The following is a 15,699-nucleotide window of genomic DNA, read 5'->3' as shown; positions in this document are numbered from 1 at the left end:
GCAGTCGCAAGATGAGGTTGTGGATCGATGGTCTTTCAGAGGTTAGCGAGGCTTAGCGACGATGAGAGTCATATCTCGTCCCGCCGCGAACATCCCGGCCGAGAGGCCAAGGTGCGCGTGGTGCGGTACAAATTGACTAGCAGGCACCACATGCAGAAACATAATAATGCCCTTTGAGCTCTTCTATGGCAAACACCCTCAGCTATGTCAAATCTGATGCTTCGGTTCTGTGGCTTACGTAGTCCTCCGGGGCAGCACTCGGCACTTCATTCATTGCGAGCGGTCAGCAGCTGTGCAGTGCTGATGGCATCCTGCTAGAGTCCCTTGTAAGCGGTCTCGCACCTGAAACCAGATTGCATGTTTCCAGTTGTTTTCAGTGAGATCAACTGGGTAAGATCTTGCTTGGTAGGTTTTGGTTGAAAGTAACCAGAGGGTTGAGTTCTGGTAGGTTTCAGCTGACTGCCTTGAACACTCTGTTCAGAGGCTATGCAGCATGTCTGTAACATGTTGGTTTGGGAATGGTATAAGATACAACTCCCCAATACAGCACGAGTGTTCGTAGCACTGCTGCTTGATGCTCTTGTTGTCACCTGTATTGAAAGATATGTCGCCTTGCGTAGCTATGGTTTGGACGGGCTGGTTTTAAGTTTGTAGACAAATTGGAGAGAGGTGGTATTGCAAACTATCTACAGCAACAGATGCAACTATTTAAGTGAAACAAGATGAGACAAGACAGGTTGCTTGAGTGGCCCCAAGCTCCTCAACCCCTATGCATGATGCAGGGGTGCTCCAAGCAAGGAGGTCCAGCTCCTTGACCCCTTTATCAGCAATATCGGCATGATGCTGCCAATACGAGGTTGGGCCAACCTCCAACAGGACGGACCCCTGGCAAAGGTCTACATCGTTGAGGGGAAGTGTCACGGGATCGGGAATCGGGTGACCAAACCGAACATAGTGAGCAGTAAAACCACTACACCAGCTAGACCCTTAGCTGGTGTACCCAATTCACACAACACTGAAGTATAAGCATTTTCACTCCCAATTGCTCCGGACTCGGAGAACGGAATTCCTATTCCGGTGACAGGAAGGATAAGACAGCTGGGAAGGTTCCACATGCAAGGAGCAGGACCAAGCTCAGCCAAGAGAGGGACCAGGCTCGGAAGCATGTAGCTGGTTACCACACAGGGGGTTCACAAGATAGGGGTCAGGAGAACCATCACCAGTTAGGAGGAAGGAGAGCTGTGTCAAAGACACTGGTGTATAGGTCATGAGGAGGAGGGACAGTGTCAAAGAGGTTGACATACAGCTCAGGAGGAGCAGGAGTGGTGTTGCAGGTGACACCAGACCAACACATAAATACTCTCACTTTGTCATAGCATATGAGTGGATCCTCATCCACTCTACACCATACATAACTAGTTATAGCTTACACATAAGTATACATTAGTATCCAGTCAGCAAGTTGCAATCTCAATAGATTGCTTCCATTGTAGTGCATGTGTTGTATCACAGCTCACTGACATCCAAAGGTGGTTCATAGCAACCAGCAGTCTGGCTCACAATCATAGAACCAAAGGCAGTCATCCACTGCAGTCTGGGGATCACCTCCAGCACTCAGTCAACACACTGGACACTCGTGTTGACACCAACAACATCATTCACACCAGACCTTGGTGTCATCATAATACATTAATAGTTTTTGATCATGCTGAGCTACCTCTGGATGGTGTGTCCACAGTGGTCAGTTGAAACTTGCAATAGCAATCAATCTACCACAGGTTCAAGCAAGGAAAGTCATAGAGTCTTCTCTATGACATATCTCAACAAGAACAGTAATACACAACACTTTATCACATATCTCAACAGGATCTGTAATAGATACATTTCTATTACAGATATCCGATTTCAGGTGCGAGACCTCTGACAGCCGCTTCCTGAGACGCTTGGCCTTTGTTCATCAGACCCTGTGCCCAGATCATGCTCAAGTACACATTGTGAATGATTAGGACATATGCAAACTTGGTTGCACCATGCATTGGGCCCATTATGTCCATGGACACCAGTTCAAGTGGCACACTCATGTGTCGAGGGTGAGCTACAGTCCTTGTGGTGGCCTTGCTGCATATGCACACATTGCAAAGCACACTGGGATGAGTAGCTCGCAATGAGGAGATGTTGTGCAAGACAGTCACTGTGCACATGCATAGTATTGAGTCATGACTGGCATGGCCTAGCTGCCAATGCCAGAGATCTGCCTTGGGACATACTCTTTGGAACCACTCAGTGCTAGGAGTTTGGGCTGCAAAGGTGAGGGAGATAGCAGGTTTGGGCATGTTATTGTCCCATATGATCATGGCAGTGGCAGGGTATCCATCCCCATTTGTTGGCACACAGCTCACATGACCATTCTTGTCTTGAACTGTAATGAGCTCATCTTCAAAAGTCACTTTACCTTGGGCATGTGTGACTGACTTGGTACCAATGAGGTTAGTCACAAGACCAGGAATGAGGAGACAGTCCTGGTATGTTATTTGTTCCCATTGACACATCTTGGGACTAAAGCTCAGGAGGCTGACCATTCCCCCCATCTTGGTGGTGGAGAGTAGCCCACCATTGGTGGTGGTAATGCTGACTTTGTGATCCATATCCTGCCAGCCTTTCCCATACTGAGGGGAATTGACCATGATGCAGGATGCTCCTGAGTCAAACAAAAACAGCACAAACCATGGTGGCAAATCAATTGGTGCTGGCTTGGTTTCTGTGAAGAAAGTCAGAGCCAGCATTGTATCCTATTCCTCTCGAGCAATCTCAAGTGGCAGTATAATACATGTTGTCATAGGACCGGATGCACAGGAAGCAGGAAGAACCGAAGTCATATGAGAAGGAGCACAGGAATTGCAGGATCAGGCAAAACGAGGGTTTACAGCAGAGTTCAGTGAGATCTGTAGTAGAAAGGCTCTACAGCAGATCTTGCTCACATCGGTATGAGCAGGATACTACAGCAAAGCCCACTGGAATCTGTAGTATTGTGATCATATGACAGATCTTGCAGGAACCAGTGAGAGGACACCAATTTCATAGATCTCACAACAAGTCAGATGCTGAAGGCATTGGGTTTGCCACCCTGATGAAGCAGGGGACTGGCTTGACAATGAACTTGGGGGAAGGAAGATGGGAGAGATGAAAGGGGGTGCAAGTCGCCACTCAGATGAAGTGGGAATGGCCTCTGTCGACTATGAAGCAGCACAATGACTGTTCATCCACAGGAAGCAAGGAAAGTGGTGCTGATGAGCAGTGTCATAGGGCAAATGGGACTGATAAGGAGACAAGAGGAGGAGGAGCAGTGTTAGAGGAGGACTCCCAGAGCAGAAGCAATGTTGCAGGTGACATTGCAGGTTTGGCTATATAACCATGCTCCTTGTCATAGTAGTTGAGTGGATCCTCATCCACTCTACACTTTACATTACTAGCTATAACTTCACGATAAGTATACTTAGTAGATTTGTCATTGGTAGCAATTGCAGAGCATTGCTACTACCATAGTGCATGTGTTGTATCACCACTTGATACCATCCAAAGGCAGTTCATTCTGCAGTCCAGAGATCAATCAATACCAAAGGCAGTTCATACTGTGGTCCAGCTCTCTCGATCATTAGAACTGAAGGCAGTTGTCCACTGTGGTCTGGGGATCATCACACTCAGTTGACACATTGGATACTTGTGTTGGTGCAAGCATATTCATGCCAGATCTTGGTGTCACTTCAAAGCATCTATTGAATAGCAATCATGCTGAGCTACCTCTGAATGGAGTGCCCACAGTGATTAGTCGAAATTGGCAATAGACATCAGTTACAACATATTCAGGTGAGAACAGTCATAGAAGGCTCCTACAACAGATTTGAGCAAGAACAATAATAGAGGGCTTCTACCACAGTTCTCACTAAGCTCAGTAATAGTGGCTTTCTACCACAGATTTCGGGTTTCAGGCGCACAACCCCTGACACATGTGTTCGCATGACTCTTCGGCGGCACCTTGACTCTCCCTTCTTTCCAGCGAGCATGGGAAGCATCGTTTGGACAACAATTGGCTGCATGACCGAGTTTACCACACACCCAGCAGTTAATGAGAGTGGCGGCTCGCAAAGCGGTGAGTTTGGACTCCTCGGTTGTGTGGTGGTGCTGGTTCACTGGAACACTCATGGCCGCAAGTTCATAACATCTGCATAAGACATCAGCAACACTCTCAGCCATCTGCTCTCTACCATGATGTTGTTCATGCAGGATGAACACCAAGTTGAACAGGGTGTTTCTGTTGGATGGCAGTGCATGCTTGAGGGTCCTATAACAGTGATCAGGCATCCATGGAGTCTTCAGGTATGTGTGCAATTCCAAGACATGAGCTTCCCATTTGATGAGGAAGTCATATGCATGGCGACCCACTTGATTCCAGCATAGTGCATAGGCTGAGGCAAGAAGCTTGTACTCTTTGGTGATAGAGTGCATGGTACACTTGTCCACCACCCAGTTGAATAGTTCAACAGTGATTGGCACTGGCTGATCACCATGTTCTGCAAAGTATTCAGTGTGCAGTCTGTCCAAGAAACTATGCATGACAATTGAACTGAGCATTGAGTTGATGTCTGCAAAAGTCATTGCTTTTCAGTTGAGGACATTTCATGTGAATGGGACAATGGACAGCATTGCAAGTAGCTTGCATTGCCATGCATGTACCAAGGCTGACCTAGGATTGAGAAGGTCTTGATCATCCCACCTCATCTTGTCATTTAGACCAGAAAGCACTTTTGAATGGTGGTTAGTGAGCATGTTGAGCTTGGGTGTGGGCCCTGGAGTGGTGTCACAACTGACTAAGCACCAGTTGGAGACATCTGAGTCAGAAGTGGGGGGATCACCTCCAACAGATGTGGAAGTGTCTACTTTCATAGGATGGTTGTGTCATTCACTGTCATGAGTGGATTCCAATGGACCTTCAATCTTGAGATCAAGGATACAAGATGCATCCCATTCTTTGTTGGCTACAAAGAGATTCACTCTAGTTTGCATTTGCCTACCAAGCTCAATTCGATTGGTGAACAGGCCGAGACTGTGTGTTCCTTGATAGAGGGCACTGACACACTTGGCCAAGATAGTCAAAGGTGAAATAGTTTGTTCCCCATCATTGTCGACAATGAATTCCAGTAGTTGACTGTCCTTTGGAGCATTGGGTGTACCATAGACCTCATCCTCCATGACATGATTAAAGTGATCTTGGACCATTCTAGGTAGTTGTGGCAGTAGGTCCTGCACAGTAGCAGCGAAGGAGTTGTAGATGGAGTAGTTTACTTTGAACATACTGACAGTGTATCAGCTTGTTGGGCTCATAACCTCTTGGAGTTTGAAGGCAATTGGGTCCCAATAACTGGCAATCGGGGAGAGTCTAAGTACAATGTCACTACTTCTTTAAGGCAGAAACATACATACTCAATTGACTAGTGAACATGGTGGGAGCCTGGTGCTCCTGGCTTGATATATACAGCTCACAAGTAAACTGTCCCACAAATTTACATGTCACCATACATCACTCTGATGCCCAATAGCCATAAGTTGTATTGCCACACTGTCTGATATCATCTGAAAGCCCTGCTTCTTCTCTCCAAGACTGTGTAAATGATATTGACATTGACTAAGAAAATTGTGCTATGAAGAAGAGCCAAGAATTTTTTTATTGTGGGACAGTTTATGGAGCATGCTCCCAAATAGCAACACCACTACATTCCTGACCTTGTGGGCTTTTGACTATAATGAAACTTGCAATGTAACTTGGTGGGCACCTTCATAAACATCAAAAGTAGTGATGTGGAAAGTTTCAGCTCAATCAGATGACTGTGAGTGATCCAGCAGTGCTTCCAGTCTGACACCATCATATCTATACCATCATGCCAAAAACCACCCCAGAGAAGCACCAATTGGCACTCTTTCACCTCCAAAATGGGGAATCTACCTGTTCAGTTGCCAAGCAACTTGGTATGAGCAAGTCTACTGTGAATTGCATCAGCAAAAGCACCTCTGCTGATGTTCCAAAGTCAAAGGGGGGCCAGCCAAGAAAACTCCAGCCTTGTCATGTTTGCTTCCTGGACCACTATTTCAAGCTCAATTCCACCTCCACAGTCAGGAAAGCATATCATGCACTGCAGGAGACATTTCAAGTCAAAGCATGCCCAACCACAGTAAGAAAAGCACTTCATTACTGTTGTTACAAAGCACAGAGGTTAGTGAAAAAACCAAAGCTACTCAAGAGACATTACAAAGCCCATTGCAAATTTGCTAATGAGCACAAGGACATGACTGTTGAGGATTGGAAGAATGTGGTATGGTTTGACAAGACAAAGATCAACTTCTTTGGACTGGATGGTAAGCAGTTCTGTTGGATTAAGAACACTGGCTTCAACAGCAAGCTTGTCAGGCTGACAGTCAAGTTTGGCAGTGGCTCCATCATGATCTGGGGCTGTATGATGTGGGAAGGGGTGGGAGGTATGCACTTGGTGCTGGGTTCAATAAATTCAGACCAATACATTGATATCTTGAATGACAAGCTTGTGAAAACAATCTCAGATTTGTGGCTTCAGCATGCATACACTGACATCATGTTTTAGCAAGACAATGACCCAAAACACATGTTGAAGAAGACAACAATGTGGTTGGAAAGCAATAGCATTAAGGTTATGCAATGGCCAGTGCAGTCACTGGACTTAAACCAAATTGAACACCTCTGGCACCATCTCAAAATGCGACTTTCATGGTATAGTACAATTGCAAAGTCCAGGGATGAACTGCTCAAGAGATGTGAAGCTGAATGGACAGTGATCACTCCAGAGACATGTAGGATGCTAATAGAGAGTATGCCAGACTGCATCAAGGTGGTTCTGAAGGCCAAAGGAGGGAATACAAAGTACTAAGGTGTTGTTGAGGAGCACTCCATAAACTGTCCCACAATTAAAAAAAGTCACAGCTCTTCTTCATAGCACAATTTTCTTAGTCAATGTCAATATCATTTACACAGTCTTGGAGAGAAGAAGCAGGGCTTTCAGATGATATCAGACAGTGTGGCAATACAACTTATGGCTATTGGGCATTAGAGTGATGTATGGTGACATGTAAATTCATGGGACAGTTTATGCATGAGCTGTATACACATGGTGGCACATGCCAAATGTGGGAGTTGCTACACCTAATGATCCAGCCTGACAATGTGTGGGACTGTGTTGTACCTGATCTCTGATCTGATCTATCCTCACTCCATTTCCAGTCAGATTGGTTTCCCCCAATTCCTTCCATAATGGCTTACATCAACTTGCATCATCACATTGGATCGTTTCCCTCAGCAGATACAAGTAAGGGATCGGGTACTACTGTGTCCCACTCATTGTCGTACTTCATCATTAAGAGGGATGCACCCACCTTTGGGTATGTACCGACACTTTGTATATAGATCAAGCGGAGAGCTCGAGGCTCCCACCACATTCTTTCCCTATGTCAATATAGTATAGTGTTTTTGCTCAATAGCTTGAACACTGTGCTTAGACTGATATCTCCCGATAAGCGTCGCTAAGTGTCACATCCTTTATCGTGTCACAGCCTTTATCATGTCACACTTCATCATTAAGAAGGATACTCCCACATTCGGCATGTGCAACGAAGATGTATATATATCAAGCTGAGAGCTCTAGGCTCTCACCACGTTCCTTTAGTCAATCGAGTATAGTGTTTCTGCCCCAATAGCAGCAGTACTGTGCTCTGACTGTCGTCGATCGTTGAGCATCGACATTCGTCCTTCACATTTTTCTATTAGCTCTGGCCTACAAATAGGGTGCGTTGGTATCCCAGGCAGCATAAAGAGCTCACGGCACATTTCTTTCCTTCCCAACCAGCCTCTTCCATTCTTTTTGGAATCATGCGGAATCCACTACACTCGGGTTTGGGTTCTCTCCTCTTCCTCAGCCTTGTTCCTGTTGCAATATCACTACCCGCCGGTCCCAAATGGTCACCCTACGGCTTCCAGAGCCATGACTTCCAGAACCAAAACCTCGACCAATGGCCACCATCTAGCCTCCAGAGTGTCGTAACTCAACAAGGTCCGAACGTCCCTCAACATCAGTTGCCTCAACAGCATTTGTCATCCTTTTGGAACGCCCCACAACTAGCGCATGTCCCTCAACATCAGTTGCCTCAACAGCATTTGGGGCTCTTCGGGGACGCCTCACAACTAGCGCATGTCAGTGCAGTACCTGCAATGCACAGCCGAGCCTCCAAAAAGAGAGCTTCGAGGTCGGGCAAAAAGCCCCGCCCCAGACGTTTTCATTATGCCGAGAACACTGACATCTTCGACCTAATCAACAAAGAAAAATTCCAGGGACAACTAGTACAAGTTGATTTCTCAAATTTGGATACTAATACTCGGGATAGCCTCCTGAAGGTAGTCCGTCAGCCTCACCGCTTACAACATTCCATTTCCCTTGAGCCACAAGGTTTGGAGAACGACGCAGGTACTATTTCTGAGGTCGAGATGTCCATTCACAAAGGTTCCAAGGTGTGGGCCAAAAAAAATGAGGAAGTTTTTGCGAGCATCAACCCGGATGGTCAGACTTTCTACAACTTCTGGGGCATTCCTAAGCCTCCAAAGCCAGGCGCTCCAAAGATCACCTTTCACTACGGCATGGGCTATATAAGGCCCGACGACTTCCAAGCACCGAACAGGCAGATAGATACAAAGGTATTACAGGGAGCCGAGGCTGCTGCGCACCTTCACTAGGAGTGCAACAGCAGATATCTCGGGAATGCTCAAGCAGTATCCTTCCTATCCAAGCTTTCATATGCTCGTTCAACGGTCCTTTGGGACCGGACTATCTCTTTAGGGCTGATAGCTGTCTCTCTCCATCTCTCTCTCTTAAAACGACAAACTATCAGAGGCCTCTTCTTGACAAAAAAGGCCACTGACACTTGCTGTTGGAGGTCGGCCTGACCTCGTATCGGCGGCGTTTGCCGATATCGCCGATATAGGGGTCGAGGGGACGGACCTCCTTGTGATGCATCCCTGCATTGCAATAGGGGTTGAGGGGCTTGGGACTCCTCAACCGGCGTGTCCCATCTGTTTCAGCAAACATAAATAGTCGCACTCGTTATGTAGATAGTCATGTCAATACACCGATCTTCCCTCGTCGTCTACAAACCTAAAACCAGCTTGTCCAAACCATAGCTACGCAAGGCGACACTCCCTTCAACACTTGCTATGTTGTTCCACTCTCTCAATCATAGCCAACACTCTCATTCACAAGATCGTTGTCCTTCTCTTCACACCCCTGTCTATCATGATCGAATGTGTTAGTACACTCTACAAAGCAATACACAATCTTGGCCCGTTCGTTAGTTGTACTGAGCCAGGCAAACAAATGCGAAATAGAGTGGGATGCAACTTGCATCCTCGACATGAAGATCGAAGGGCCAGTGGACATCGCCCATGATGTTCACCAACACCAACCTCATCTCGTTAGAGGTGATAACCTCATGTCGATTAGAGGCCACACTCCTGCTTTCAGTCCAAATGATCTTAATTGTTGTCTGATTGGTCGAGATGCTGTTAGGAGATATCGGGCATATCGGCTCGTTAAGACCGGTAACCCGATAAGGCTTGGACATACCGGTCAAGAGGAAGTTTCTAGAAAGGAAACCTCTAGAAAGGAGAAGGTGGTCTTCCCATTGCCCTTCGTACCCTGATGAAAAGGTATAAGAAGCAGCACTCAGATAGTAGCTTCTGTAGACTTCACCATCCATCTGCACTTATGTTCGTTGTCGCCACATGTAATAAACACCGCATCCTACCATCAGAACCATCACATTTCAACAAATTATGAGACCTAGCGGTTAGTAGGCTCCCCGACATCATCAAATGTTAACATTTGGACTAGCTCCTGGAAGAACGACCCCAGTTGTAGCACCTGGCTCACCGATAAGGTTCGAGACATCAAGCAGCTCGTCATCGAAAGGCTCGAGCAACAATATCACCGACAAGATGGATACAGCAATGTCCATAGTATCGCCACCAGTGCTGCGAGGCAGTAGTGACTACTACACCAGGCCAAGGAAGCTACGAATCTATGTCAACAGAGTCAACCCAATAATGTGAGAGGCAATCACAGGAGTGGTGCTGCACCCAGCCAATGTAACAGACAAGCACCTCTGTATCTCTCTCCAGACAACAGCAAGATGGGCTGTCAATATCCTCCTACGAGCTGTCGCCCCAGAGATCACCAACATGATCTGCGAGGATCAAACTGCAAACAAGATATGGAAGTACCTTGAGTGGAGGTACTCAAAGGGTACAATCATTTAGCCATACATTTTGCTAACAGAGCTTACCCACCTCATTCAAGTTGGAAGTGTAAACAAAGTCATCTCAAACATTGAACACATTGCCAACAAAAGAGCCCAGATGGGCCACCCAGTCAACTCTGGTATGAAGCTTGGCTGCCTGCTCTGTGGTGTGCAACCACACCTTCACCTGTACACTGCAGCATGCAAAGCTCAGTGGGAGTCCATTGCTCTCAGTAAAGCAAGCAATCCCACTGAAGCATCCAGTGCAGAGCTCAAACTCAAGCTCAAACACCTGTTCAACACTGCAGCCATGGGTTTGCATAACTACAAAGAATCAGCACATCTCAAGGAACAAGAGGTCAACAATGTGACACTAGTCACTCAGTTCACAAACAACAATCAAAGTGGCTACCAACACCACCAACAACCTACCCAGGCCCAGAACCAGCAAAACCCAACCAGAAACCAAGTAACCTGCTGGAATTGTGATGGTCACAGCCACATCTCGTTGGAATGCCTGACCCCTGAAAGGGAGGAGAAACATGTCAAGCAAGGACAAGGCGGAAGAGGAAGATAGAAGGGAAATGGCAGACAGACTGCAGGGGTAACTGGAGATGACCAAGATCAGGACAAGCCAAACAATCAAGACACACATGTCCTGACTGTCCTTGCAACAGGAACAGCTGGTGGGAAGCCTGACAATGGCTGGATCTGGGACACTGGTGCCGACGTCCACATCTGCAAGGACGAATTGATTATGACAGATCTACAGCACATCAATGGTTGCATCCAACAGGCACAAGGCCATTCAAGTATGACACTGTGGGAAAAGTAGCCCTGAGTATCAACACCAATGTCGGCATCAAGCACATCGTGTTGTCAAGGGTTGTGCTTATATGCAATGGCAACTTCAACCTGTTCTCCCCAAGAGCAGCTGCCAAGACATGTGGAGGAGATGTCAAACGTGACAAGCAGGGCAGAGATTGTATTGTGATTGAAAAGGATCGACAGCAAAGGCAGCTTGATTGTGCTACCATACACAACGGAAGAGTGTACCTTGACATAGTCTCTAAAGATGCCTCAAGCAACAATGCAGCACCAAAGGAAAGCATTGCAAAGGCCAAGAAGGAGACTTGGGTCCTGCAAGCCAAGTCAGACACCAATGCCGTCGTGCTCTGGTGTACATGGCATTCCTGACTTGGACACATAAGTTTGGATCACATCCAGAAGTCACTCAAGGCAGCCGGTATTGATATCCAAGGCATGCCAAAGGACTTCTGCTGTGAGGCATGCAACACAACAAAGTTCACCCATCCACCATTTGGCCAAGGAAGGAATGAAACAAAGGCAAAGTTAGATGTAGTCATCAGCAACCTACAAGGACCAATGCAAGTCCTGAGCATTGGAGGAGCAAGGTACATGCTTACCATAACTGATATACACACCTGTTTTGGTTGGGTCAGAACACTTGCATCAAAGGACACCACCAAGGCTGCAGTCAAGAAGTGGTTGGAGAAAATGAAGCAAGAAGCAGGTTCATACCCAAAGGTCTTCCAGAGTGACAATGGCAGAGAGTATATGTTGAACACCTTCAAGACCATGCTATGCCAATGTGGCATCATCCAACAGTGGACCACTCCTTACACACCCCAGCAGATTGGCATTGCCAAATGCTCTAACCACATGATCATGAACATAGTTCAACCAATGCTTGCCACTGCCACACTGCCAGCACCACTATGGGCCAAAGCCATTCACCACACAAACTGGATCTGAAATTGGACTTACTCCAAGGTCATCAGAGAAGTCCCCTACACACTATGGTTTGGACAAAAAGTAAGGATGAACAATGTCAAAACCTTTGGGACATAGTCTGGGTGAAAGACACAAGACTTGGAAAAGGCGAACTCAAGCTCAACCACCATGCATGACAATGCTTCTGGGTTGGGGTACCTAATCTCTCTGACACCACTCACAGTTGCATTGATGCCAGTGATCACTCAAAGGTCTACATCTCCAGGGATGTCAGATTCAATACCGAGGTACTCTCTGATGCAATCATGGACATCAACACCAACTGCACCAGCCAAAACATTGAGAACAACAGTCCGATCTGGGACCTTGACGACAATTTAGCAATCAACAATGTGCTATGCGACCCAGCACCACACAACGCTCACACCTAAGAACCCAGCAAGACTTCAGTCACCAGCAGCTCACCCCTCTCCTCACCACCAATAACCATCATACAAGATCTGGAGGAAGAAACACCAACAGCCACAGCCACCCAACATGATTGACATGTGAGCCCGATGACAGACCCAATTGACTTCAAGACCAAACTCACAATGGCCACACAATACCTTTGTCAAGGAAGCAGCAGCACCCAAGAACCCAATTCATCCATAGACGCCGAAAAGACAGACAAGCCGCCTGAAGAGCAACTCGCAATTGCGACCAACAACATCCAGTCCGACCTCAACACACACAACCTTGCTGTCAGAGGTCACGCACCTGAAACCCGAAATCTGTAGTAAAAGGCAATTACAATTAATCTCCACAAGATCTGTAGTAAGGGCCTCTTAATATTGTTCCTGCTCAAACCTGTCATAGAAGCCTTCTATGACTGTTCTTGCTTGAATATGTTGTAACTTGAAGGTTATTGCAGGTTTCGACTGACCGCTGGGGACACTCTGTCCGGAGGTAGCTTGGCACAAAACACAAGGCTCAGCTGGTAGCTCAAGGCTTTACGCAAGTGCAAGGCATCAACTATCACAATATGCACTCGCCTATGGTAAGCATGACATGCCTCCAGCTTGTCATCTGTTATGGTCTAAAATTCAACTTCTGCATCCAGCAAATCAACTTTGTCACAGCATACCTTAATGGAGAGCTCACAGATGTCAACATATACTTGGTGCTGCCACCTGGCTTTGAAGACCAATACACACAGACACCACAATCAGTCTGCCACCTCAAGAAGGCACTCTACAGACTCAAGCAATCTGGCTTGGAGTGGTTTGTGAAGCTGGACAAGAGCCTCCATCAGATGGGTTTCAAGCAACTTGGATGGAACATAGCTGTATATAAGATGGAGTCAGATGTGACTGCTGTCTATGTTGACAATATCATCATTGTAGGCCAGGACAGTGAGGTAGACGCCATCATCGATTTGATCCAATCATGCTTCAAGATCACTGGAGGAGACAATGCACAATAGTGTCTTGGTGTCCACAGTCAACAAGGCAATGGCTCAGTTTCACTCACACAAGACATGTACATCAATGGGATACTTGCTCAATTCAGCATGGACCATGCCGCAGAAGTCAATGTACTGCTGGAACCCTCTGCAACAAACTTGCCACTTACTGACCCAAGCCACCATCCTCTCACCAGGGACCAAGTGGCCACTTACCAACAGATCATTGGGTCGATCTTGTACCTCATGACCTCGACCCAACCAGATCTCGCATTTCTGGTCAGCAAGCTTGTGAGTCACCTCATGTTGCCAACAACAGTTCACCTCAACCAGGCTCGTCACCTGCTACGCTACATACTACACACCCAATCACATACACTAATGTATTCATGTAACGAGTCTAGTGTCCCCACTGTATACTCCGACGCTGACCACGCTGGCAGGTGGAAGGAGAACCCTGTCAGTGGTTGCGCACCTGGAACCCGAAATTTATTGTAAAGGCCAACTAGAATCAACATTGGTGAAATCCATTATAAAGGCCTTCTATGATATTTCTTGCTGGAATCTATTGTAGAAGCCCCTTAGGATCTTTCTTGCCAGAATAGGTTGTAACTATGGTTTAGAATGGAATTCGACTAACTGCTGTGGACACTCCACCCAGTGGTAGCATGGCACAATCAAGGTCCTAGCAAACCTACTTGAACCACACCAGGGTGTGACAACAGCATCTGTCTTGACACAAGTGTCTGTAGTGTTGACAGCCACATGGTTGGGCTGATTGGTTGAGAACCAGACCACAGTGGACAACTGCCTTCGGTATGAGGTCGACAGATCCGGACCGCAGTATGAGACCGCCTTCGGTATCAATCAATATCCAGACCGCAGTAAGGTACTTATCATGGGGCCAGAAGCATGCACAGGAAGGACTGGTTTCATATGAAGGAACCATGCACCAACAATCATGAATTAGGCCAAATGAGAGTTCTGACAGGGTTCAGTGAGATCAGTAGGACCCAGGGCTCTATGACAGAACTCGCCAGGATTGGCAGAAGCAGAGCCTTACTACAGAGTTTGTCAAGATCAGTACAGATTCATGGAGACTGGTTCGAGGATGCATCTATCACCAATCTCACAGCAGGTGGGCAGCAGATAAGGAAGGGGCTCAACATCCGATGAAGTAGGGACCCTATATGACAATGAAGGCGGCACAAGAAGGTGGGCACTATTGTCAGGAGAATGTGGTGAAAGGAGGGGTGCCTTCCACTTGGATAAAGTGGGGGTGACCCCTATCAGCAATGAGGTGGTGCTGGCTCCCCATGACTCAGGAGCAGGAGAAGCAAGGCTGGACAAGGAGGAGGCACCTCGGTAGAGACCTCTGATACAGTACTCGACAAAGAGGGTACTCTCTGGAGAGAGAGTTGGAGCAGAGTCACAGGCAACACTGCAAAGATGTTATATATAGTCATACCTCCTTGTCATAGTAGTTGAGTGGAACTCCATCCACTCTACACACTTTACATTACTAGCTATCACTTTACAACAAGTATACTTAGTATTCTGTCAACAAGTTGCAATCACAGAGCATTGCTTCTATTGCAGTGTGTGTGTTGTATCACTGCTCATTGACATCATCTGAAGGCAGTATTCACTGTGGTCTGGATAATGATCAATACCAAAGGTGGTTCACACTGCAGTCCAGCTCTCTCAATCATAGAACTGAAGGCAGTCATCCACTGCAGTCCAGGGATCATCAACACTCAGTTGACACACTGGACACTCATGTCAGCACAAGCATATTCACACCAGACCTTGGTGTCATCACACAGTATCTATTGGTTACTGATTGTGCCGAGCTACCTCTGGATGGAGTGACCACAGCAGTTAGTCGAAACCTGCAATAACTTCCAAGTTACCACATATTCGAGTGAGAAAAGTCATAGAAGGCTTCTACAACAGATTTCAGCAAGAATAAGAACAAAGGCCTTTTACCACAGATCTCAATAGGATCAGTAGTAGTTGTACTCTTACTACAGATTTCGGGTTTCAGGCACGCAACCTCTGACAGTACTGCCTACAGATGACATCAAGTAGCGGTGATACGACACACACGCTATGATAGAAGCAATGACCTGCAA

At 46.8% G+C, this 15,699-nt stretch overlaps 4 protein-coding genes across 4 annotated transcripts; 2 read left to right on the top strand and 2 right to left on the bottom strand.

Annotated features, from left to right (window-relative positions):
* Positions 1-1,889: 1,889 nt before the first annotated feature.
* Positions 1,890-2,783, bottom strand: UHO2_07027 (uncharacterized protein; the record flags this gene model as incomplete). The annotated part of the gene is made up of 1 exon (XM_041556483.1): positions 1,890-2,783. The coding sequence occupies one exon, from the start codon at positions 2,781-2,783 to the stop codon at positions 1,890-1,892; it is 894 nt and encodes a 297-aa protein (XP_041412417.1).
* Positions 2,784-3,963: 1,180 nt separating this feature from the next.
* UHO2_07026 (uncharacterized protein) lies at positions 3,964-5,349 on the bottom strand (the record flags this gene model as incomplete). The annotated part of the gene is made up of 3 exons (XM_041556482.1): positions 3,964-4,603; positions 4,742-4,931; positions 5,070-5,349. 3 exons carry the CDS (start codon positions 5,347-5,349, stop codon positions 3,964-3,966), a joined length of 1,110 nt encoding a protein of 369 aa, XP_041412416.1.
* A 2,599-nt stretch (positions 5,350-7,948) lies between these two features.
* UHO2_07025 (uncharacterized protein) lies at positions 7,949-8,806 on the top strand (the record flags this gene model as incomplete). The annotated part of the gene is made up of 1 exon (XM_041556481.1): positions 7,949-8,806. One exon carries the CDS (start codon positions 7,949-7,951, stop codon positions 8,804-8,806), a length of 858 nt encoding a protein of 285 aa, XP_041412415.1.
* Positions 8,807-10,306: 1,500 nt separating this feature from the next.
* Positions 10,307-12,551, top strand: UHO2_07024 (uncharacterized protein; the record flags this gene model as incomplete). Its single annotated transcript, XM_041556480.1, has 7 exons — positions 10,307-10,370; positions 10,425-10,856; positions 11,043-11,177; positions 11,201-11,543; positions 11,577-12,063; positions 12,098-12,201; positions 12,344-12,551. 7 exons carry the CDS (start codon positions 10,307-10,309, stop codon positions 12,549-12,551), a joined length of 1,773 nt encoding a protein of 590 aa, XP_041412414.1.
* Positions 12,552-15,699: the final 3,148 nt, after the last annotated feature.

This window comes from Ustilago hordei, assembly GCF_900519145.1.
Source record: "Ustilago hordei strain Uho2 genome assembly, contig: UHO2_contig_23, whole genome shotgun sequence".
Lineage (NCBI taxonomy): Eukaryota > Fungi > Basidiomycota > Ustilaginomycetes > Ustilaginales > Ustilaginaceae > Ustilago > Ustilago hordei.
Note: the sequence above shows the minus strand (reverse complement) of the source record. Positions and strands in the feature narration are given on the sequence as shown.